This window comes from Balaenoptera physalus (assembly GCF_965194825.1).
Source record: "Balaenoptera physalus genome assembly, chromosome: 10".
NCBI classification, from domain to species: Eukaryota; Metazoa; Chordata; class Mammalia; order Artiodactyla; family Balaenopteridae; genus Balaenoptera; species Balaenoptera physalus.
The window spans coordinates 52,261,573-52,287,163 of NC_138889.1; the positions used below are offsets into that span (position 1 = coordinate 52,261,573).

Genomic DNA, 25,591 nt, shown 5'->3' on the forward strand with positions numbered 1-25,591 from the left:
GAATCAGTCAAAATGGTGCCCATATTCTTCTCCGTTCTCCACTCCTCTCAAGTTTGGCCCTTATATTTCCTCTAGTTCCTTAGCCCTTACAAAGCAATTTTATTACATCTATTATTATCTCATTTGATTTCTGCAACAAAATTATGAGATATACCTTATATTAATACCCTGTTTTACAGATGAGGAAGCTGAAGTTCCAAAGAGCTATATACCTCACTAATATGATGGCACTGCAAGTCCAATCAAGATAGTTTAATTCTGAAACTTACACATTTTCACTCTTCCCTATAGTTTGTAATCCAAGCCTCTTCATGTTTTATCTAGTACATTTCAACCATTTCATACTACCTACCAAGTTAATACAAGCATCAATATTTATATAGCATTAACTAGGTACTAAGCCTGATTTTAAGGGCACTATGTATAGTAACAGATCTTCTGAAGATCCTTTGAAGACACTGAATCCCTAATTCACCATGTGACCTTGAAGAAATCCCTGAACATTTTTGAACCTCAGTTCTCTCCTATGTAAAATGACTAGCTTGGATTAGAACAGAGATATAAGAAACAGATTTTAATCAAGATTGCCCTTTGACCAACTGGTAATAGCTGCCGGAAGAATTGTATTGAAAAGTATTGAGGCCAAGTGAGGCTCAGCAGTAATTCGGGCAACGATCGATTGGTGATGCATGTCGAGTGTTCGGAAGGGGGAGTGACATCACCATGTGCTACAGACTTTCCATCTGTAAACCACATGAACTCCAAACCCTTTCTTAGCGCTAACATTCTATGGCTCTAGGAACCCAGTTAATTCTTCATAATTTATCCAGTGCAGGCACTAAACACTAAATTTAGAACATTTAATGTTCTGCCACTGGTCTTCACTTCCCTCCTCTCTCTTTTCTAATTTTGAAAAAGTTCTAAAAAAAGAACAACTTGTTTTTCCTTATCATGAGGGCATATTAGGGTCTTACTCCGAATCCCTCTTACTGTGACTTGCTTCCAGTTTAAAGATGGTGTTTCGTGGAGACGGTTACAACAGTGTCTGCTAAGTCTCTGCCAGCCGCAGGCGTCCACCCCCAGTACTGTGCCGCTCTCCTCTTTCCAGCCATGCAGTTGCCAAAACAAGACCAAGTAATCGTTCGTACCCTTGTGTCGACTGTTATTTCTGAGTGCCGACACCTCCTGTGCAAAAGATAGAAAAACTACTAAGGATGACTGTTTTATGGAGATGACACAGCAGCATTTAAAAAAAAAAGAGTTGGTGTTTGCAGATGGAGCACCTTATGCCCTGTCAGTGACTCTGACCCAGGTTCAGCTCCTTTCTCTGCCACCCACCGTTTGTTCATTTGTAAGTTCTGCCCCTATATCCCAGCCTCCACAGAGAATTCTACATCTCTGGCCTTTTTGAGACAGTGCCATATACTCAACAAGGAGTCAAAAAAGGTGTAGTTTTGAATGTTGGCTCTACTACTTACTGAGGAAACAGGCCCCATCTCTGAGCCTCAACTTCTTCATCTGTAAGGTGGAGATCATCAGAGCACCTACCTCAAAAGAAATGGCTGTGAAAAATAGGAGGCAATGGCTGTGAAAGCCTTTTATAGCCTGTAAAGTGCTATGCAGACATGAATCATCTTTCCTTCATTGCTGTGGCTTTTTTATTTCTCCCCCTCGTAATCTCCCTCCCATTACCCCTAGGGCTTTTCATTCTTGAACATGAAAGTGAAAATTGGTTTCAGGTGCTGAGTTCACAGCTATTATGTAATCCCGGCTGCCATAGCGTCCCTGCAGGCTCCCTTACATAGTCCCTGATTGTCACAGGGTCTTCAGGATTGGGATGGGCCTTGACATAAGGGATGCTTTCACTGCTGTCTGCCAGTCTTACTGCTCTGAACAAGAACCAGTGCTTTCTGTAGGTTAGAAGTAAACCAAAAAGCAATGGATAAATGAAGAACTACAGAACTCTGTTCTAACAAAGTCAATCAAAGCTATGTTGCTTTGTCCTAATTTTCTGAATCACACATTGTAGTTACTGACACCAAATATTTTATTTCAGGTTTGCCTTTAGAATGTACCATCAGAATGATTTGCAAGGCCATTGTAAAGAGATTCCCACGGGAACACGAGGTGTTATATTTATTTAGAGAAAACCACACTTCCCAAAATGAAAGCGTATAGACAGAAACACAAAGTAGAACCTGTCTTTGGCTTCATTTCTCATCCTGTCTCCTACCACTAAAATCAGAATGCAAATTCATTGTCCTCTTTCTTTATGTTAAGTACTGGGGACACAGTGGTGACTATGGTATGGGGTTCCCAGTCTGGTGCAGAGGCATAAGTATCACCTGATATTTAAAACCTCTGTTATCTATCCCATGGTCAGGATTCTCCTACCACATATTAATCGTTCCATGGAGATTTCTCTGGACGTTAGTCTAACATTGCAGTGTTAGTCTACCATGCTTCTATCTCTAAAGCTATGCTTTTTTCCCCAACCATTTTTACACTTATCCTCTGAATTCCTATGACCTCTGCATATCTCAGCCTTTAGATAACTAGAGCTTAGCAATCAATCACCTTTATTATTTTTTGGCCCAGCCTCTGTAAATTTTAGTTGTTTCATTTTTTTTTAAAGGGAATCACTTTTTCCTGAATAAAAAAAAAAAATTATGAATCTGATTCCTCACATACCAAGCCCTGCCCTGATGTGGGAAGGTTCCCCTGAACACTTTTGGAGAAGCCATGAGTAGGTTCCACTTAGAAGAAGCACCAATGCCTATTCTCCGTGACTTTAGGAAGTAGCCTAGCAGTGCCGTTCTGAGAGTGGGCCCTGCTTGAGGGTGAGGTAAGATGTGACGTAGGCCTGGGGCCATTTCTAACACTTGAAAAAGTAAGACACCCTCACTCCCCTCCCCCACCCCACCCCAGGGAAGACAGCGGTAATTCACAGCTTTACCCATATATCGCTTAATTTCCCAAAATCAGTTGTCATTATCAAAACTGTCTGTAATACTAACTCCTTTTATGAAATTAACTCACCCGAGGCTGTGACTTCTGAAGGAGCAGCACATGGCTTTGACAGACTGAATGTGTTTCAGGGGCTATGAGGAGATAAAGCAATGAGACTCATTGCCCTTTGGTTTCAGGAAACAGTACCTCATATTACACTCCTCTATAGAAAAGCATACAAAAAGCCCTTTTCAACAGCCCTAAACAATTTCCCCACCAAAAGATAGTTGGTCCTGGGCCTATGCAAATAAAAGAATAGAGCCTTCTGGTTTTGCAGCCGAATCAGACTAATCTCGTGCCTAGTTCATCAACTGGGCAAAATAGATGATTAAAAAAAATAATTGCCTAAAACCAGTTTACTTTTCATGGTTATGTGTTGACTTGAGGGTCATCGTGAATCAGAAGGCTTATAGCAAATGACACTGGAGGGGGCCGACCCTTATGCTACATTGTCTTCCTTACTTCTCTTTTCAAAGTTTCAAGGCTAGATTTAGCAGCAATTAGAACCAGTGATATAGGGTCCTCCTCAATTTTTTTATCTTCTTAATTGACCCAGCGTTTTCTTGATGAATTAACAGAGTAAAATCCTCCGAGCCCTGTAGTGTGTGCTGATGAAGTTTTGTCTCATAAATGAAACAAGCAGACATTTGCTTTTGAACGTTCTTCTTTGGGAAATAAAACGGAAGATGAAATAAAAGGTCCAGAAATTCTGGTAATGTAGCAGTAAACTATTGGAAGGACCCTCTCCTTGAACTCAGTGGGTTCCTTTTAAGTAGGAATGCTGGATATGAGGCCATAGTGCTGCATTTCTCAGTGTCAGACGGAAGGCGGTCTCTTAGGCGGCCAGCCTCCAGTTGTTCCTTAGACTTATACCTTCGATCACCTGACACTGTAATAGTGCTAAACAGCTTTATGAGGGTGAAGGGATTTGGGGAATGGTTCAAGGAGGGAGAGAGCAGGGAAATTAACCCTGAAGTGGGTCTGTTTCCTGGGTTGCAGAGCAGGACTTGTAGCTGTGGTTTGTGATTGGTTGTTAGTCCACCGTAATTTTCCTTTTTTCTCTTCTCAGGAGGGCAAGAAGACTTCATTCTTTCTTATGAGCCTGTCACAAGACAGGAAAGTAAGTTTCCCAGCATGCTTTGGTTCCTGATTGACACCATTGCAGGAGGGAAAGAGTGAAGGACTAAGGAAAATAAACTCCTTAATAGTCAGCAGTTCGCAGGCCAGACCGTGCTCTCTCTTTGGCCCTGTGACCAAGCAAACAGCTTCCCTGCTGAATGTGGGCAATGACAGCTCCCAAGAGAATGGAACTGCCTTCCAGATGGGAAAGAGCACATCCAAATCATAAAGAGCCCCACCTGCAGGATCAATGCATAAAATCTCCATGCAGATTGACATCCACTCAGTATTAAGAAGGGCTTTTTAGCAGACCTGTCGTAAGATATAAGCTACCTTCTAGGCTGCTCCGAAGCCTGGGAGGAATTTATACAGAGGCTAATGGCATCAGAGGAGGAATTGTACCAAATGAACTTTAGAGTTCTTTGTAACCCCATGATTACAAAGGAATTGGGAAAATCCAAGCAGAGTATGGAGAGTATTTTGAGCTAAGGAAAAGAAATTATAAAAACATAAGGTGTCATTACTGCTGATGATTACTTTTCAAAGTCATTGCCTAAACAATGGTCAAATAGCTACTTTGGAATCTTTTTTCTCCCACTCAATTGACTAAATTCAGTAGTTGTTTTGACATTGTGTAGGCATAACTGTAGAGTAAGCAAAACCTCTCCAAATGTTTCTTTTCATTGACAGACACTGCAGTTGTTTTTCCCTGCAGAAAGTAGACTCAGCCAACACACTGGGTATTAAACATTCCAGAAAGTAGATAAATTCCAGAAAGTAGACTCAGCCAGCACACTGGGTGTTAAACATCAATTTCCCTATGCAGGGCTGTATGGGCAATTTATCCACCGAAGTCATACTCTTACCAGTTCTTGGTGTTTGGCAGTTTTGCCTTAAGATCACAGTGGTTCCCGAGTCTTTCTCCTCATCTGCATCTTCCTTTCCATCTCTGCAGTAAACTATACCCGGCCAGTGATTATCCTGGGCCCCATGAAGGATCGGATCAATGACGACTTGATATCTGAATTCCCTGACAAATTTGGCTCCTGTGTGCCTCGTAAGTATCTAAACAAAGCTTGTCTCCTTTTGAGATGATAAAATGTAATTCTGTTCCTCCAGTAGTCTCTCCAGTGATTCAGATGCCATCAGTTACCTATTTTCCAGGCATCTCATTTAATTTTCCCCGCCGAACACGTTTCATCTATGCTGCCATGTGTCGTTCTCTATTTAGTGAGTAAATGATGTGGTCCCCTAGAGGGCAGGATGAATGCTTTCTTTGTATCTCCCATAGCATTTAAAATAGCATAGGTTGTTTGTTTGTTTGTTTTTTTAAAAGTGACCTCCCTGGTGGTCCAGTGGTAAAGAATCCGCCTTACAATGCAGGGGATGCGGGTTCCATCCCTGGTCAGGGAACTAAGATCCCACGTGCCGCGGGGCAACTAAGCCTGCGTGCCTCAGCTAGAGCCCGCGTGCCACAAACTACAGAGCCCACACACCCTGGAGCCTGTGCACCACAACTAGAGAAGAGAAAAACCTGCACGCCACAACTAGAGAGAAGCCCACGCACTACAACAAAGAGCCCACGCACTGCAACGAAAGATCCCGCGTGCTGCAACTAAGACCCGATGCAGCCAAAAATAAATAAATAAATAAAAAATAAATATTTTCTTTTAATAAATAAAATAGCATAGGATTATTGATAGGCATCGGTATGTTCTTATTGATTGATGGAAATGCCACTGAAGCATCTTTTCCCATAGAATAACGTTACCGAACCAGGTTCGCTTGCCCAACGCACAGCAAGCCAAACGCTGAGATGCCGAGGTTTGCAACAAAGAAAGGGTTAATTCACGAGGCAGCCAAGTGAGGAGACTGGAGAACGAATCTCAGACTCTCAGACTCGCCTCCCCAAAGGCGAGAAACGGGATATTTGTGGGACGAAGGAGCAGGGCGGTCTGAGGTGTGGGGAGCATGGGGAAGGGTGATTGGAAAGAAGAAAAAGGTGAGGAAAATGTCATTCTGTGCAGGTGCAAGTAAGCTACAGGCTCCCTCGTGGCAAGCATGTTCAGAAAATGGCAGTATTAGCATGTTCTGAGGGTGGAGTTTGGGACCCCCTGATGTCAGAAGGTCACCAAGTGGACATTGGCACTTGCCCTGTTGGAGGGTCAGTGGTCTTAACCAGCTCAAGCTCGAACTGGACGCAGCTGACTCTGAGTTCCTGAAAAACAGCTCAGGCAAACACATCGTTTGGGTTGTGTGACGCTTGGAGGACATGCAAGTTTTTTTTGTAACAACAAAGCGAGCTCAGTCAGTGAAGGCAGGTTACAGGTTTAATGGATCTAACTGATGATCACCATCAGTTACAATAAAAGAGATCAGAAACAAAACCATCTATTAAAATCACCTCAGGATGACTTTGGGCCGTGTGTCAATCCAAAACAAAATAGCCTTTCCCAAGTGTTTCACAGCCTCAGGAGTTGGGACGATGCAGACAAGAAGGATTATAAAATTTTAACCCACCCTCCTGGCCACTGCAAACTTCAATCTGCTTTCTTGTCATTATGGACAATCATCAGGTCTCCGGGTCCCTCTGATACACTCAGGGCTACATGCCTGTAAAAGTCTATCGGCTCTCCCTTCTCCCATTCCCCACCCACCCACTCACCACTTCCATCTCTACTCCCACTGTGTCACATAAAAATACATAGAGGCCTTCTGTGTACATAGACAAACCCACCAGGGAATTTTAATTTATTAGATCATCGAGCTCTTAAATCTGATCTCAACAGATATTTCTTTCTCACGCTACAGTTTTTAAGCTTTATGCTCTGAAGTGTCTCTTCCATTTCAAGACTGCAGATGTCTCCCGGAATACAGAAGAATAGCAAGAATTGCATGTGTGCAGTACGTGGGCAGGAGGGAACTAGGATGACTGTGCTATCTCATGAAACTGTTCCCAGCAAGGATTCTGGGAAGAGACCTTGCACAGAACATACCCTGAGAGAGACTCCAGATAGAAACGATCAAGTCAAACCCTAGGCCATTCGTCACAGCTCCCAGCTTGTTCCTCCACTTTTGAAAGAAAAAAAAACATCCTTTAGCACCATTTTTACGTCCACTCCACCTTGCATAGTCTTCTCTTTCTCTTTTTTTAATTAATAGCACTATTTTATGAAAATCAATACATGTTCATTGTACAAAACATGGAAAATGATAAAAAGTTAAACAAGAAAATAAAAAATATACAGAATCCCACAAGGTACCCAGAGGTAACATCACTGCTAATATTTTCATAGATTTCTACCTATTCTTTCTTTTCATGCATTTTCTCCCATGATTGGGCACATATTAGATATATATATATATATTTATTTTGCTTAATATCGTTTAAAATTTTATAACTATTTTAAATGATTATTATGTCATAATTAATACTTTCTCACTTATGGGTATTTTGGGTTTTCTCTACTTTTCAATATTATGAATTATAACTCAAATACAATTATAATTATGTGTTATAATTATTTATAATTTATAAATTAATATAACAAATATCTTTAAGGATAAAACTTCATCCAAAGTTTTGATAATTTTTAAAGATAGATTTCTAGGAAGAATATCTGGGTCAAAGATCAAAAATATTTTAACATTTTTTTAATGTTAAGGATAAATTATATTTAACCCAATATATCCAGAACAGTACCATTTCAATTGTAATCAGTATAAAAATTATTGAGGTATTTCATAGTTTTTGGTAGTAAGTCTCGGAAATCCAGTGTGTACTCTACACGTATGGACCAGCCCCATTTTAAGTGCTCTTGAATGGGGCTGCTGGTGACCACACTGAGCAGTGCAGGTGTAGACTGTATCTTACTCCCTCCTGTATTCTTTTTTTTAATACAATTTTTAAAGGTTACTTTCCATTTACAGTTATTACAAAATTATTGGCTATCTTCCCGGTGTTGTACAATACATCCTTGAGCCTATCTTACACCCAGTAGTTTGTACCTCCCACCCCCTCACCCCCCCATAACCACTAGTTTGTTCTCTATATCTGTGAGTCTGCTTCTTTTTTGTTACATTCACTAGTTTGTTGTATTTCTTAGATTCCACATACAAGTGATATCATGCCATATTTATCTTAACTTTTTTTTTTTTATTTATAATGTTAAATTATTTTCCCTTCTCTTCTTACCAGAAAGTTTAACCATTTCTAACTATGGTTAGAGTTGATGACTTTTAGTCCCTCCTTAACTGTGACCGTCTCATTTTACATCTTTTAAAATCCCCGAATATATTTATACTGCATGTCCATTTTTTAATGTGAGACATTTTTTTACTTCTTTGCTTGTCCCGTAATCTTTTACCATGTGCTAGACATGGTGATGCTGCGTTATTGATCATCTGGATTTTGTTATCTTCCTTTACAGAATATTAAGTTTCTGTTCTGGCAGGTAATAATTTACTGACAAATCGGCTTCTTCCAGTTTTGACTTGGTTTTAGAGTTTGTGAAGGTGGGTCGAGAGTAAGTCGAGAGTAACCTCATAAAATGCGGCCCTTCTGGTGTCTCATCCAAATGCACCGTCTGGCTGAACTTCAGAGTCTGCTAGCACTACATGACCTTAGACACTCTCCATTTGGAAATGAAAATGGAGTAAATGCAGAGTCCCTTCGTGTTGCTCTTAAGTATTAACAGCCCAGCACTGCCTGTTTTCTGATGCCTGAAAATATATTTCCATATATTTTATCTAGTTTTATAGTCTTTACAGTGGGAGGCTAAGCCTGGTACCTGCTACTATGTCATGGTCCTTCATATTACATATTTTTATATATCTATGTTGAGGGTGTAAAAAAATATGTATAAAGGAAGTTTATGAGTATAAAGTTACCTTATTTTCATCTTTTTTGTTTTATAAGATACTACGAGGCCAAAGCGTGACTACGAGGTGGACGGCAGAGACTATCACTTTGTCATTTCCAGAGAACAAATGGAGAAAGACATCCAAGAGCACAAGTTTATAGAAGCCGGCCAGTACAATGACAACTTGTATGGAACCAGTGTGCAATCTGTGAGATTTGTAGCAGAAAGGGTATGTTCCCCAATCATCTTACGTCTCCCCTGAAGAAGGTTCCCAAGTGGCAAACTGCATGTTTTTGGTCATTACTCTTTCCTGATTTCAGTTCTAAATTTTGATTAAATATTCCTTTTAAGACCTCGAAGCAGAGAATCCCTTTAGAGCAGGATCATTAATCTTTATTCTAATCTCAATAAAGACTGACCTGGCGGGGAGAGGAGGAAAGGGAGCTTATAAACCTAAAGGCAATTAACAGCTTGAAGTTTATGGAGATTCACTTTGTCCTTGACTCACTTATCTTTGGCCACAACATTGGATTTACTTTAAAAACTTTGTCACTCTTCGTTGTTTAGATCAGGGTCCTCAATTCTTTTTGTTAGCAGGAGTTAACTTTTTATCTCATGGTGGAGGGGTAGATAGATGGGGAGAACTGCCTGGCCTGTTGCTGGCAGATATTTTAACTCAGAGGAGGTGTAGATGCTGTGATTCCCCTCCTCCTGATAATTTCAAAGGCGTGGAAATGAGAAGAATGTTCAAGAGAGAATAGGATAGGAAAGCACTTCAGTGTACCTTTAAGATCTGCCTAAAGAAAGATCCTAATCTCCTATGAACACAGAGAACCAATTTCATAGAAGAAAAAAAAGAGTGAAAAGGCAATCATATTTGTTATATCAGTAATATTTGTTGGATTGATTTGTTTTGACACAACCTTTTTCCCCCCTTTTAATGTATTGGTTAAAAAGATTAAACAAGAAATGTTCCTGTCTGTCTGAGAATACAGTAAGAAGGTGGGTCTGCTTCCTTCTCTCTGGCAAGTTGGCTTCTTTGAGCTATATCATTACTGTTTCGAATCAGCTTCCCAGATAATGGCATCTTTTCTCGTAGACACAACCTTTGTTATCTCGAACTGTTCTGGCCAGTGAATAATCAAACTGCATTTAGACATTTTGTATAACTGCTGCATTTCACAGATAGCAAACTTGGAATTTATTTAAGTGATAAAGGCTTGAGCCGTCTTAGTGTGTTTCTCCTATAAAAGCTCAAGTACTCACTGGACTGTCTTCATTTTTACATGGATATTATGGATGCGTTTTTATCCCCTTTTATTGATTTAGGACTGTTTCTATTTGCATAGTATGCTTTTTCTCTTCTTTTGTAAAGCTCTTTAGCCTCGGGATAATGAAGCCATTTCCCTCCAGGAGGCAGAATATGATGTGAGGCAAATGTGTCTGTTTTTCCAGAAATACTTTATAAAGCAGCTCCTTGCTCTGAGCACTCATTGCAGTGGAAACCAAGTTAAATGAGGTGTGCTATAGTGTAATAGGGTTTTTATTTGTTAAGAAACAAGATATTTACAGACACTATGCAAGCCTATCTCTCAGCATTTAAGATAAAGTATTTAAGGTAACTCTTTGTGTCTGTCCTTACTTTATCTAGACTGAGCATATAGAAGTCAGGATACATATAAACACTCAGCAAATGTTTATGGGATTGTTCTAAACTCACATGATTACCATTCTTCCAGATTTATCTTTGGTCAGGGTGAGACAATAAGGTATCTATTTATTCCAACCAATAAGACTTGGGTTTGAGACTTTGGGCAAGTTAGTATTTTTAAGCCTTAGTCTTTTCTTCTGTAAAATGCAGTTGATAATATGTACCTCATAGGTAGGGAATTTCTTCTTTGACAATTTGGGAATTTCTTTTTGGCAGTTGTTTTCAGAGATGGTTTATGAGCGTTTCATGAGAGTGGACTCAGTCATATTACATATGGCTACACAGCTTCCTTGTGCAAAGCATCAGGTATTTATTTAAGGAAATAAATTTAACTGAGATAACACAAGTAAAATATCTATCCCAGTGGCAGACACTTAGTAAAGGAGTAAGAAATATAAATTATTGCAAACATTTGGTTATGACCATGTATATCAACTTTTGTTTATGCTTTGCAGTGATTCTTTTTCAAAATTTGAAATCCAGTATCCATTACCTCCCTCTAAAACATACTTACTTTTTTTTTTTCTTTTGGTTTGATTATGATCATTCTTCCTGGATTAACTCCGTATTTTTCTTCTCTTTCTTCCAGGGCAAACACTGTATACTTGACGTATCAGGAAATGCTATCAAGCGGTTACAAGTTGCCCAGCTCTATCCCATTGCCATCTTCATTAAACCCAAGTCTCTGGAACCTCTGATGTAAGTGGAGGACAGTGGCGGCCTTCATCCAGCCCCCTGTTCCGTACGACAGAGCAAATTGTTAACAGCTCTTTGTCATAAATGCTTACAAATGGGAACTGCCATTGTTGATTTTTTTTTAAGAATTCCCTTTTTTAATGATAGGTGAAAGTTCTTTTGAACCACTAGAGACATAATGTCAATAATTCCTTAAAATGTCTTCACTAATGTTTCTTTTTTTTTTTAATTTTTATTTATTTATTTATTTATTATTTATGGCTGTGTTGGGTCTTCGTTTCTGTGCGAGGGCTTTCTCTAGTTGCGGCAAGTGGGGGCCACTCTTCATCGCGGTGCGCGGACCTCTCATTATCGCGGCCTCTCGTGTTGCGGAGCACAGTCTCCAGACGCGCATGCTCAGTAATTGTGGCTCACGGGCCTAGTTGCGCCGCGGCATGTGGGATCTTCCCAGACCAGGGCTCGAACCCGTGTCCTCTGCATTAGCAGGCAGATTCTCAACCACTGTGCCACCAGGGAAGCCCTTCACTAATGTTTCTTGATTTTTATTTTCATTTCACAAGTTGTTTTTGTGTATGTGATATTTTCATTTTGTCTTGCTGTTTTGAAGGTAGGTTGGTTTGTTTTGTTTTTGTTTTATCTTGCTTTGCTTTCCAAATGATAGGAAGCAATCATCTTTCAATTATCTCTTTTGAGAGCAATTCCACTAGTAAATTTTTTTAGATGTGTGGGTTTTCATAGAGGGAGCAAACAATATTTTAGACTCTTTCCATTGGCATTTCACGTTGTTATAGCATAGAATTCTCATGTTCCTTAATTAAAACCTCATGTTATGTAGACCACTATCCTTAATAGGGAGTTTTCTTAGTGGCCTGGCAGTAAAACATCTACAAACTTAACCAATAGCTCCAGACCTGTGCACATTTATAAACAAGGGGAAAATGCATGATTTGGATTTTTTGGTTCTTTTTATCTTTAAGAGAACGTGTGAAATATCTTCCTGCAAAATTCAGTAAACAAAATGGGCAGATATTCATGGTCTGGCTGTAAAGTAACAGTATTTTTTGTGCCAATTTGATAGAAATTGGTGGCGTTATTTTGTAGACCACTCTCATACAAAAGTGACGCTGCAGTAGCCATAAAAGTAGCAGAGCAAAAAGGCTGAGAGCAGGGACTTGAAAATTAATCAGGCTAGGTTTGGTTCTTTCCTTTGCCACTTGTTCAGTTATGTGAGAGCTCAGGCAATTTGCTTGACATCTGTAAGATTTAGTTCCTCACCTCTAAACTAAGCACATTGATGATGCAGACCTCACAGAGCTAGTGTCAAGGTTAAACAGCATCTTGAATGTAGAGTTCTCCATACGGTCTTTGGCATATAATAAGCACTCACTAAATGGTAGCTATTATTACTATAAAAGATTTCAAGTTACTTTATTGTAAGAGGAATAAAACTTTTATCATTACAAACCCATGTAAACAGTGCCATTCCCAAGAGGCCACAAGAGATGACACCAGTGTGTCCATTGTAAGAGCTTTGCCCAAATATGCCTCCATCTGGGCCTCAAGACATTAGAGCATTTGACAGGGTTCAGAAGTGAACCACAAAGTACTGGAAAACAGTGTTTATGGAAAGACCAAAGAAAATGAAATCATTCATCCCAGAGGAGAAAGCAGTTACTTGTAGAGGATATCGACCAATTATTCGGAGCCCTCTCTAGAAGGAAGAAGCGACAGTAGCTGGAATTGCAGTCTAAGAGAATTAAGTTAAATACATAGTCGATCTCTAGGGAAATTGCCAGAGATATATCTTAAAAGCAGAATAGACTCCCATAAATAAAAGATGGACAAAGGTTCTTACCAGGATGAAAAAATAAAGTCAGGAGGTCACTCTTAGTACCTTCTGCCCCATGAATTTAGGTATTAAATTATATCATAAAGAGCTTTGCCCACAGCTAGCACTGTGGAGAACTGCGTGTTGAAGATAAAATAATGGTTGTTGATAGTATTATCCCTAATGGTACATATTAAATTCCTCCTCATGTAAGCTACTGTGTTGGGCCTTGAGCAAAGTGAATTAAGCAACCACAAATTTCCTTGCGTAAAAGTGATTTATAATCTGAGAAGGGCCTCATAAATATTATTAGTACTGCTAACATTAATAAGAAGAATAGAAATATGGCCCCCACCTCCTGGGAACAGCATCTTAAAGGCCTGTTTCAGAAATAGAAAAATAAGTTTTCACATCATAAACACGCAGTGGGGTAAGTGGCTTCCCGGGGAAGGGAGGCCTGAGGGAGAAGCAGCAGCTGCGCGTTTGGTTCAGGACGACACTGGGGGATGTTCCCATCTGGTGCCCAGTAGGAGAAGGTCTACTGCTTTCCACAACTATGAGATGACTTATTTAGTTTTGCCTTAGGGCCCTGTCACGGCCCCGTATCAGCAAGGAAAATTAAACCTGCTGAAGGCTGGACTCCGCAATGAGACAGTGACTCTGACATCATTTGCTGCAGCCATATGCTTAGTGCCGTAACGGTGACATTCAAACCAATGTGATCTTATTAGGAAATGCTGGATGCTTACTTTCTAGCTCACTCTTTTTCTGAGGGTTTTACTTCAGGAGCAAAGCTGGCATGAATTGCCCATTCCTCAGGGAGGGGTGAATGCTAGGTCACCTGGAACAAAAGCATGGCAGCTGTCACATTTAGGCACTGATACATCATCACACACATTATTCTCAAGTGCCTCATCCACATCAAACCACAGCACTTACTAGCACATACGTAGCTGACTCTTCAGAGGAGCATAAAATCAAGGGCGTGTATGAAAGAGGTGTCTGTTTACATTGTGCCGCCATGTGACTTCTATTCCCCACCCCCATCCCATGGCAATAAGAAGCTTTCCTGTGGCTCGCCACGCTTCCACCCCAATCTGCTTTTACCTTCTTGCTCCCATGATGGCCTGTGTTTACTTCTGTCTTCAGCTGTATCATAATTATGTTTGTCTAGCTCTCCAGTCATTCATTGATTCATTTCTTCATTCACTTATTCATTCAATAAGTTAAGTGTTGACTCAGCTCCATGCCACATGCTAGTGAACAAGCCATGGTCTCCGCCCTCAAAGAACTAGCAGATTGGGCAGGGAGACAAAACAAGTTCATGTATTAGAGGATAAAATCCTAAATTCAGTATTGCTACAATAAATGCAAAGGGAATTCAGAGAAGACAGACCCAGTATGGGCCAGAGAAGTCAAAGAAGACCCAGGACTACATGATTTCTTGACATCTGGAGCAAAACACTTTCTTTCTGTGAGAAGATACCTTGGTTTAGCCCAGCATCTCCTGCCACCCAAGAGTGACAGCCACTCAAAGCTTCTAGGGCTAGTGCTGTTTAGGAAGAGAATTATAGATACCATCCCTCAGTTGAAGATGAGTTGATTTCAACAGCAAGACTTCAGGAAACTCCCACTTCTGTGTATTGCAGCCATCAACATCAAGTCCAGAATTGTGTTAGTGTCAGACTTCAGTTTTGTTTTGTGTTTTTCTAAATAAGGGCCTCTTTTGAAAGAAAGTCTTGGTATACTGGAAAGTCTATTTCACTAAAAACTGGTTTCAAAAAAAAAAAACAAAACTTTGAGTTCTTACATCAAATCCACTCTTTTACCTTAGGCAAGTCCCTTTACTACTTCTGACCTCAGTTACTTGCTCTGAAAAAGGAATTAACCTGAGACTACATGCTCCAGACTCAGATGTCTGGCTTCCTAAAGTGACATGCTAAGGCAGCAATGCCTTCAAAATTCTGCCTGCACCTGCGATGCATCCCGATGGACCAACCAAACTGTCTTTGCTCTTGGCTGAACTTTTATCAGTGCAGTCACACTGGTATTCTTATGATGATCAGAGGCAATGATTGTCAATCTTTGATTAAGAAAAACTGGGAAGATAAAATAATTCTTACTTAATAAGTACAGTTTGGTTGGCAAAAAATGTTAACACCTAGAGGACATGGGAGGATAAAGCTGACACTGGTTGGGAACCAATAGATTAGGTTATTCTCCCTTTTCCTCCCTCCTCAATTTGTCCTTGAGACTAGATTGAATTTAAATAATCTTACGATTGATTAAGCAGCACTAACATACAGTTAATGATACACCAATGGTTGACAGACTAACAGAAAGAAGGACAGAGAATGCCCAGCATAATTCCTTTACAGCCCGTTCTTCTATCCGAACAAAAATAAACAAAATAAGCATCGGAGATTCCTTCTTGCCAAGCTCCTCTCTCTGGCTCACTATTTGATATGACTTGCTTAGAGTCTGTTTTGAAAATATTTTGGTCCCAGTGCTTTTGATTGTTCCATTCTCTCTGTATCTTTAATTCAAGCCATCTTTAGCAGCTCCTTGAAATTCCATTGATTATAAAAACAGAGGAAGTTCAGGGCTCTTGTTGCTATAGGCATGCCTCACCGTTTGCAGAAGTTGAGCCGCGCAAGCTACAGAATGCTTTTTCGGCCTGAAAGATACACACGCCTGAGGGGCCTGTCACATTTTCTATCATTCGTTGGAAGCACTGTCTCTTTCTCCACTCCACGTGTCTCCTGCCCACATTGAAGATGAACAGCAGCCCTTGGGGAGGATGGGAGAGTCGAGAGATCAAAGCTTTCTGCGAGGTCAGGACCTGAGAACAGTCAAGTCTTGTTCTCTTAGATATAATGAGCTCCAAAAGGCTGTGATGTGTCTTCCCTTCTCTCCATCTCCTCTCCTCTCCTCCCTCTGGCCACCCCAGAAGATTGCGTTCAATTCTACATCCCATGTTTAAAAGAGGTTGAGATAGATGAGAACAAAGTCTAAGGAAAGGTGGCCAGGAAGGTTAGGATTTGGAAATTATATCCAATGAGAGAATAGATGAAGGAAGCGGGACAGTTTTTTCTGGAAGAGCGGAAGCCTCGAGGGACACATCAGCACTTGACTTAAAGACCCGAGGCCCTGACATGGAGGAAGGAGGTTTAGTCCTACTCTGCAGGGCTGCAGAGGACAGAACCAGTGACTGGAAATCATGACAGGACAGATTCTGCTTCAGTCCCATGTGGGACCAAGAGACTGCCCTCCGAGAGAGTGAGCCCCCTGGGAGGGAGTCCTTGTGGCTGAAAATATTCCAGCAAAGAGGCGTCCCGATGAGGACCAGGAGGCTGCTGTAAGATTACACTAGGCTTCCTGCAGGACTCATTTTTGCCATGCATTGTAGTTTTTCAGGATTTGGTATGTTCCCTTTGTGTTCTGATAGCAAACTCTCATTTTCCCAGGGAGATGAATAAGCGTTTAACAGAGGAACAAGCCAAGAAAACCTATGACCGTGCAATTAAGCTAGAACAAGAATTTGGAGAATATTTTACAGGTAAAACTTCATTTACATTTGTGCTGTGAGAAAGGAGATAAATTGTCTGACATTTGGCATAGAGAGGGCTCTGGGCCTGGTGTACCTGGGCCCTAAGACGTTCCTGCTAAAAACCCCTTATTTCCTTCTACTTCTCCCATTTGATCCAAAACTCTGGTTTCTTTCTTCTCTGGATTCAGCTTCCAGGTTCCCACTGGCCCTACCCGAAACCATGAGTGGCAAATGCCACTGAGCTATCTCCTGCTATTAAGGAGATTTTAAGCATTAATACCTCATTCAGCTTCTTTCCCTGAGATCATCAGAAAATTTGAAAAAGAAACTTTTAAGGCTCAAAATGTGTACCGTCCAAAGCAGTTACTCTTGGGAAGCAAGCCCAGGGCCTCTGTCCTCTGCTTCAGGGACCTATGGGTCTGTCTCCCCATTAGCGGCACTTGAAGAAAATGTTGAAACACTTCCTGTGTTTCAATTAATTCCATGTCAAGTCTCAATGCAAAACTTTTTTTTTCTTTTTAAATATTTCCTTGGAAACATGAATTTGGGGGGATATTTTGTCCTGGGTATCACGTCCTGAGTTCTTTATCCTTAACATGCTTTCATGAAACACTGATCAAATCCAAAGAGCTATCAAACTTTATGGAATTTGCCTTACCACTGACGGTTTAAAAACAAGAACTTTCCTCCTGAGTTACCTTGCATGAAGTTTGGTGTTTTCTTTTTTCTCTCATTCAGAATATGAAAATGCCACGGGCTTAGCAGTTTGCAAATATGTTGAATTGGGTAAATCTTAAGTAAAATTTTGGTTAATAACAAAGATATGAGTTATGTTTCATCCTAAAAGAACATGCAAGATGTTCTTTTAAATCAAAATAATGTACATTTTGACCAGTGGTTTATATTCAGGAATAAAATATCATAATCAATACATTCTGAGGATTGTTTGTGCAGATCTAAACCATGTTTCAGTCACAATTTATTTTTAAGCCCTAGTGTCATACGGATAGTACTGATGTGTTTGGGATATCTATCTACAAGATAGCTGCTGTTCAAAGGAGATAATAAAATGTATTTAAATCTACTGTAAGTGACTTGGTGTTTTAGGTAATACACAGTATGTTTGTTTCCTCCTATTTTTATGTTTTTTACTAGTTGCCCATAAGGTGTTCTCACTACAAACAGCCCTGTAAGGTAAAATCTCAATTTACCAGATTACTTGGAGAATGAATGGGGTTTTCTTTTAAAGGTTTTGGGGGTTGAGGAGATTAACTAAAGTTTCTTCTAAAATCTTTATTATTTCCTGTGTCTAAAATATTTGAATTTCTACCCCTTACAAAATAAGTACAGTACGGAGAATATAAGTCTGGCTCCCTTTGATAACAGGGAGCTCTCAATCTGAAAATTGATCAATGCTTAGCTCAGTGCCTGGCCCAGAGTACACACCCATAAAATTTAAATAAATGAGTGATTCATTATGCAGAACTGCAGAGCGACATGTAGAAAGTGGGAAGACCATGGTGCATTTATTACCAATCTAGGACATGCCTTGTAAGGATTTTTTAAAATCATTGTTGTGACTTTGCTTAAGTGAATTTCTGCTTTTTCTTACTAATAAAAAGTAATATTAAGCTTCCTGATGAGTTTGTCTGTCACTATTTGAGCTTCTGCTGCGTGATTGATGGTCGTTCTTCACCAGCCAGCGAGTGATTCCTAACTCCAGTGTGTTTGCTTTTGTTCTAGCTATTGTCCAAGGTGACACCTTAGAAGATATCTATAACCAATGCAAGCTTGTTATTGAAGAGCAATCTGGGCCTTTCATCTGGATTCCCTCAAAGGAGAAGTTATAAATTAGCCACTGCACCTCCAACAATGACAGAAGAGCATTTAGAAGAACAAAATATATATAATATACTACTTGGAGGCTTTTATGTTTCTGTTGCATTTATGTTTTTGCAGTCAATGTGAATTCTTATGAATGTACAACACAAACTGTGTGAAGCCATGAAGGAGAAGGAGGGGCCAAAGGGTGGGACAGAAAAGACATTGCAGTACGCGGGAAGGCTTTGGTTTGCTCAGAGTACCGGGGGTAGGGACGAACCTCTGACGGGCTTTGTGCCCAAGAGATGGGCAGCCTCCTCACCCAGCAGATGTCCAGAGCTGATTTAGCTGCTGAGCTCCCTGTGTTTTTTGCTTTAAAGAAAAGTTGCCAGCACTTGAACTTCACCAACCTTCCCATTACCCACATCTGTAATTGGTACACTTCGAATTTTATAACTATGCACCTCCTTTGATTTCTTAACAAGCAAAAGAAAGAACGAAGGGAAAAAAAGAAAGGAGTCCCTTTGGAGATGGCATAATATCAGGGAAGGATAAGTGTGTAGTTTCTTTTCCTGGCATCTGCAAAGACGAGCATTTCATAAAATTTGCGAGTGTGTGGAGGACTGACCTCACTGAGAGGAGGGGATTCCACCTGGGGTTAGCTTTATGATTGTTTATCGTCTATTTTGCCATTTATAAACTTAAAGAAGGCACTAAAGATGAGAATAATTTATATAATAAAAATATATTAAATGTATAGAAATGAATTTCTATAGGTTAAAGAAGTTTTGTGAAATATTTTGTAAAGATTAATTAATTGAAAGACTAAATGTATGCACTATCCGCAGATGATCCAATTCAAGAACAGAAAGCTGCACTCTCCCTTTTGTTGCCAATGATCCACTGAGAGCATCTGAGTTCCTTCTGAAGCCTGACAAAGACTTCTCCCTCACTTACCTCCCATGATCTCCCTTCCACATTAGTGATACACTCCCATGGAGCACATCCCTTAATGAGTTACCCTCATGAATATTTTTGGAGGACATTTGGTTAATGCATTTTTTTAAGCTGATGGCTTTCAGAGACAAACTCATGCAAATGATGTAAAGGGAAGTTTTTGCTTTTGCTTTTCTCTTGTTAAACAACCTGGGCCTGCCATGCAAATAGTTGAATAATGTTGTTCCTAGTTAACTTACATACAGTTCTTAAAGGATCATTTAGTATTTTGGCCATCATGAATAATTAGGACTTTTTTTTTTGTCTGTTTCACAAGTAACTGAGGGTTTTGTAATAGCCAGAGAAGGTATAGAGCCATGGAGAGATCTGTCCCAAGATGCACTATTTCTCTGAGGAAGAGAGAGAGAAGGGAAGCATCTGGTTGCGGGGGGTGAGGGGTGCAGACTCTTGTTTCTGTGTACCGGACAAAGAGATAGAACCATCAGGAAAGACCATTAATGACTTTGAGCTCAACCAACTGAACTGCCTTTCTTGGGGGCTGCACCTGGACCAAGTTTATTTTTTAGCAATTATAATAATGATGATTTATAAAAAGAAACCTCCCGAAGCCTATATCCCACTTTAGAGCCAACGGTGACATCAGCATTGCTTCTGCCCAGGGTGTTTAGAGAGAGACTTTTCAGTGATCTCAATAACTACTCAACTCTGGGTTGTATACATGCCCAAACTAAGCCCCATCGCCTTATCTCTGGGGTACATCCAGACCTGGCAGGGATTCTGCCACACTGTGCAGCAAACCAGCATGCAGGCTGGGATGGGAGAGCAAGAGACAGCCATCAGCAGTGATGGGGCTTCTTCACAGTGAGAACATCAGAGCTCAGAATGAGGGTCTCTTTCCAAAAGCAAGCATTATTCGTCTTACACTAAAATACCACTGTCTGCCTGGCTGCAGTCACCAAAACAAACACAAAAATGCAAAATCATGCATCTACCTATCGTCTTGAGGCTACCTTTACCAATGGAAGGGCTAGCAGTGCATTTTTCCCTCTGATGAAAGTTAAATTTCCCAAGACTTCTTGGAGTGCTCAAAATGTCAAAAATGTGTCCATGTCTGCAATTCGCCAGTTTCAGGTCAAGGCCTGCTTTCATCAATCTTGCTCCCAGAAGTTTTCTGCCACCAGAATGCCATTCCTGATCCCAGCTCTACTTTTAGGCCACCATGATAACTTCTTTGGTTTCTCAACTAAGCATGCAACCATTTATTTAAAGGACTGTCATTAATGAATAGATGTTTCCACGGGTCATGTGATGTGCTTTCCATTTAATATTAAGTATTGCTGTGGCTGAGTACAATCAAATTGAACCACCAACCCTTGGTTTTGTAGTAATATAATTATTTATTTTCCTAGTGTAGATGCTTCTGATTAGAATTGGCATTTGCACTGATTTTTTTATGTAGATTTATATAAATATATATATACATATATATTTGCTTGAAGAATCACCAAGCCAATTGGTGAGAGGGTCTTTTCCTGTAGAATTTACACCTCCATTTGTTGTGTTGTCTTGCGCTTCCCAATGTTGAGGTCTCTACGGCTCCAGTGAACCAGTGTGTTTTGCAGCAAATCTGACGACTTGTGTGGAAATGGCATGAAAGTTACCCAGATTACAACTGGTGCAAATGCACTTGGAGCCTGGGGCCAGACTGGTGCTAACACTGCAAACTTTGTCGAGAGCTCTCTCCAATCTGAAGGCTTGCTGGGGGCGCAACGTCACCTTCACATGCTGGGCCCTTTCGGAAAAGTGCCAGATCGTGTCACTGGTGCTATTTTTCATGCTCTGGTACAATGTGTAGCACCACGGGGGTCTCAGCTTTACCAAAATCAAAATCCCATTTGTCAGCTAATTGCAGGGGCATTTGTTTTTTTGCTCTCCTCCCACAGGATTTGTTGGCCACTTCTTTGCAGGCTTTTTCTCCCAGCTCTAAGCTTTTGGGTTGGCTCTGTTGAGTGCACCCATCTTTACGAAGCCTGCACTCAGGTGCCTGTGAGCTGTCTTAGATCCTACTGCCAGCCCTTCAGGACTCCCGAGCCAGGGAAAAGCTCCCCACTCCTATGGCTCTTGCCTCTTTTTTCTTCTCATTCTTTCCCTCTGCTCTTCTTCTCCTGGTTCTGTCTCATTCCAGCTCTCTTTTGTATACCTCCCCTTTTATCCTTCCATCCCGTCTTCTCTGAGTTGTTGGCTTTCTCCTGCATTCCTTCTTTACTCCCTCCCCTTTGATCCCCAATCTCTTTGTCTATCTCTCCTTTAGTCTCAGTCTCTCCCCTTCCTCTTCTTCCTCTTTCTCCACCTTTCCTGTCCTTTCTCATCTCACATCTCTGATCATCTCCTCTCCCATAACCCACTCCTTAGTATTTCTGTCCTATAAGGGCTCATGGCTGATTCAGACAGCAAGTCCATACACTGGACTAATGACACAAATTCTTTGGGTCACCGTTTCACCTAGGCAGCCCAGAAAGCAAAGCTGAGCGTGAATGAGGTCCTGCACTGGAGCCAGCTCCATCACGCCTCACTGAGCCAGCCTGCACCGCTGCCCTGGCAGCGATGATGCACGTGCTCTGGGCCCTGCCGGCACCTGGGCGCCTCTCTGCCTGAAGCCTGGTCCAAAGTGAGCCCACTCCCAGCACCATCCCACGGCTCTGAGGACACTTCCTTTCAATAAAGGCAGACTCTGGCCCCAGCAATTATTCTGACACCAAACCTCTTCCTTCTCATGGAAGCCATGCCATCACCTTGGTTTGGAGAGAGAGACTTTTTCTCCATTCATAAACTTTCTTTTTCCTATTTTCACGTGAAGCTCCCTCTGCTTTTCAGCTGGTGATTGCTCTGGTGAGATTGAATGGACTTGCTGGTGAAATTACATCTCTTTTTTCCTGTCTTGGTCCTGCCTAAATTCCTACAAAAATATTTAAGTCAAAGACTCAGGCTAGTTTCTAAGTTTATCATAGTAATCTGTCACTCCTAAGAGGACAAAAGGGGACATTTCCCTTAGAGTATGTGGAGTACCTCCTATGACAACTGATTTGAAAGAGGACTCCCTACAGAATTCTGTGGATATACATTTTACTTCTCTGTACGTATGGTATATGTGGTATGTCTATCATGTATACACATACTACATTGGGTACAAATGAATGTGGATGGAAACCCACACACACACTTTAGTCTGTAAATACCCTTCCTCACTGAAAACTGTGCTTCAGAAATCATTTCTTGTACAGCTGTGCAGTTTCTTGTAGCAGCTGAGGACTAGCTAAGACAGGCGAATGATTTAGACAAAGATCATCTAAAAGATAGAATACAGAAGCTCCCTAGCAACTCATGACGACAGACAACCAAATGACAAGGTTGACTCCCAATGAGATGGCAAACTTTTCTCTCCTTTTTGAATCTGTGTTTCCTAAATGTGTCTTAACTTCTGAGTGCACCAGGCTGTATGCGTGAGATCCTTTCGATATGACAGTTTTGCGCTTCTCTCTGACAGGATGCGTCTCCACCGAGCTGTAGTGCCGCATGGGAGGGAGGGAAACAGACTCCTTGCCTGGGCTGGAGTTTACAGAGACACTGCACAGCTTACACTCCTGTTAAGTGTAAATAGTCGACACTTCCATTCCATTTGTGTAAAAAAATAAAGCACACACGATTATAAAATCAAGATGTATATTTCATACTCAGTGTGTCTTTGCATATTTATTGCGTTTCCAGTTGTCAGCGGTGGCCCCATTGTAAAAATGCTTGATAGAGTGTTTATAAACATGTCATGGTTTTATTATAAGATATAAATATTAAAACATTTTATACTTTATAGCAAATTATTTTCTCCCAAAGCATAATTTGTCTTATTTCACGAAGAATAGAATCATTCATTTCTATTTTTATCAGACTTGTCTGATTTTAGAGCTAAAGTGTAGTTAGAGTAGATTTGCTCTGAGAAATATTGGCACTGCCTAGAGCAGCTGAAAGGGCTGCTTTTGAATATTTTTAAATATTTGATTGCCATCTTGCCTACTTTTAATCAGGATTTTGCCAAGGGTGAACAAGGTATTAAATGATAGGTATTTTGGTTTTTTTTTTTTAATTTATTTTATTTATTTATTTTTGGCCGCGTTGGGTCTTCGTTGCTGCACGCGGGCTTTCTCTAGTTGCAGCGAATGAGGGCTATTCTTCGTTGCAGTGCTCGGGCTTCTCATTGCGGTGGCTTCCCTTGTCGTGGAGCACAGGCTCTAGGCGTGCGGGCTCAGTAGTTGTGGCACGCGGGCTCAGTAGCTGTGGTTCATGGGCTCTAGAGCCCAGGCTCAGTAGCTGTGGTGCACGGGCTTAGTTGCTCCACGGCATGTGGGATCTTCCCGGACCAGGGCTCGAACCCGTGTCCCCTGCATTGGCAGGCGGAGTCTTAACCACTGCGCCACCAGGGAAGCCCAAATGATAGGTTTTTTAAAGACCCTCACATCTAGCTGAAAAAAAATCAATTCTCCAGTTTCAAAATTGGGAGATTCCAGAAGGTCCTAAGAATAGAAATAGTTTTTTCTTGTCTGATACTAATGATGCAAAGAAAGGCATAAATGGGAAAGAAGGTGTCGATTTTCCATATGTACTGGGGCCAAAAAACATACCAGCTCAAAAGAGCTGAGCATACCACAAATGTCAGGCTTGAAAACCTGAATCTGCCAGATGATTCTTCCTTCCCGGTTAAACATATTCCTTGTCATGTAGACATTCAGACAGCACAGGTCTGACAGCTGGGGGACCAAAACAAATTCCTCCCGTGGAAAGGGTGAAATTTCACCATTGAAGTGATCACTTTGAAGTACGTTTTGCTTCACGATAAACTATCACATAATTGGATCAGCCACTGGGGAAGCCAGACTTGTTGGTCATACCGCCCTGGCCAGCACAGTGCGCCGGCAGGAGTCTCCACCAGCTGCCCTGCCTCTGTCCATGGTCCTTGGCGGCAGTGAGCCGAGCAGATCAGAGGCAGCAGAAGGCATTGACTGAGGCTGCAAGCCCAATGCAGGCCTCACATTCCAACAGTTATTCAATTTTTAACATTTGCACAGTCTTATCAGGTTTAATATTAGTGGTAACACTACACAAAAAGCCAGATTCACTCAATAATGGGTGTGTTTATTCAGGGGGGAAAAAAGCTAGAAGAGCTTTTGACTTTTCTTTGGGTCCTAATTCGTTTCTTTGTAACTATTTTTTAAACACAATCATTCTGGAAGTCTCAAAAGTTAGAAATGACTGCACATCTTTGAACCTAAGAGGGCCTAGCTACGCAACCATGGACGTTTTGTAGATACTCTGAGACTAAACATCCAGCGACAGAATTTAAAAGCCTCAGTGGGGCGGGCACAAAGATAAGGAACATTTGTAGAGGGGCCACCAGCTTTCTCGGCACAAACCAGACCCAGAGTCTCTGAAGTTGTCAGGGGACAATGTCTTCTACGCCCCAGGACTGCTGAGTCTCATAACCCCAGTCGTTGTGCTCTGTGACTCACCTTTCCCTTCGGGACATCTCAGGAGGCACTATTGCAGTCATGAAACTGATCCTTTCCCCCTTCCAATGTTACAGCCGTTGTCAAGTCCAGACCTTGTCCCTAATACCCCTTAGCACAGTTGGGACAAAGCTGGAATACTTAGGCAAACTTTGCTAAAGATTGGCTATAACAAAAGGGAAATAACAGATAACTTGATTTATGGGATGGGCTTAGTGCTCAGCACCTGGCCACCCGCCATGTGACACAGGGCCATTTTCTCCCACCTCCCAGGGGTCCCTCAGGCACAGCTGGACCTGAGGTCAAAACCTTTACTCTACTGTAGCCCGCTTGAGAGACACGGAATCCATGCCTGACTCCGCACCGCTTTCCCACGATGTCAGCTACCGGTGAAAAGTGCCTGCACTCTCCATCCCCTTTGCTTCCACGTGCTGGAATACAAATAGGATTGAATCACGGTGGTTAACTTTGATTCCTCTTTCA

The 25,591-nt window shown here is 41.2% G+C and overlaps 1 protein-coding gene across 25 annotated transcripts in view; it reads left to right on the forward strand.

Annotated features, from left to right (window-relative positions):
* The window catches only part of DLG2 (discs large MAGUK scaffold protein 2), a 2,066,111-nt gene extending 2,042,843 nt beyond the window's left edge, over nucleotides 1-23,268 (forward strand). For all 25 annotated transcript variants that reach the window (XM_082410132.1, XM_082410117.1, XM_082410128.1 and 22 more), the window contains 6 exons: nucleotides 4,079-4,129; nucleotides 5,084-5,185; nucleotides 9,047-9,219; nucleotides 11,291-11,400; nucleotides 16,693-16,784; nucleotides 18,519-23,268. In XM_082410132.1, the coding sequence (XP_082266258.1) occupies nucleotides 4,079-4,129; nucleotides 5,084-5,185; nucleotides 9,047-9,219; nucleotides 11,291-11,400; nucleotides 16,693-16,784; nucleotides 18,519-18,625 (635 nt within the window). In that variant the 3' untranslated portion in view covers nucleotides 18,626-23,268. The remainder of the gene's footprint in view (nucleotides 1-4,078; nucleotides 4,130-5,083; nucleotides 5,186-9,046; nucleotides 9,220-11,290; nucleotides 11,401-16,692; nucleotides 16,785-18,518) is intronic.
* Nucleotides 23,269-25,591: the final 2,323 nt, after the last annotated feature.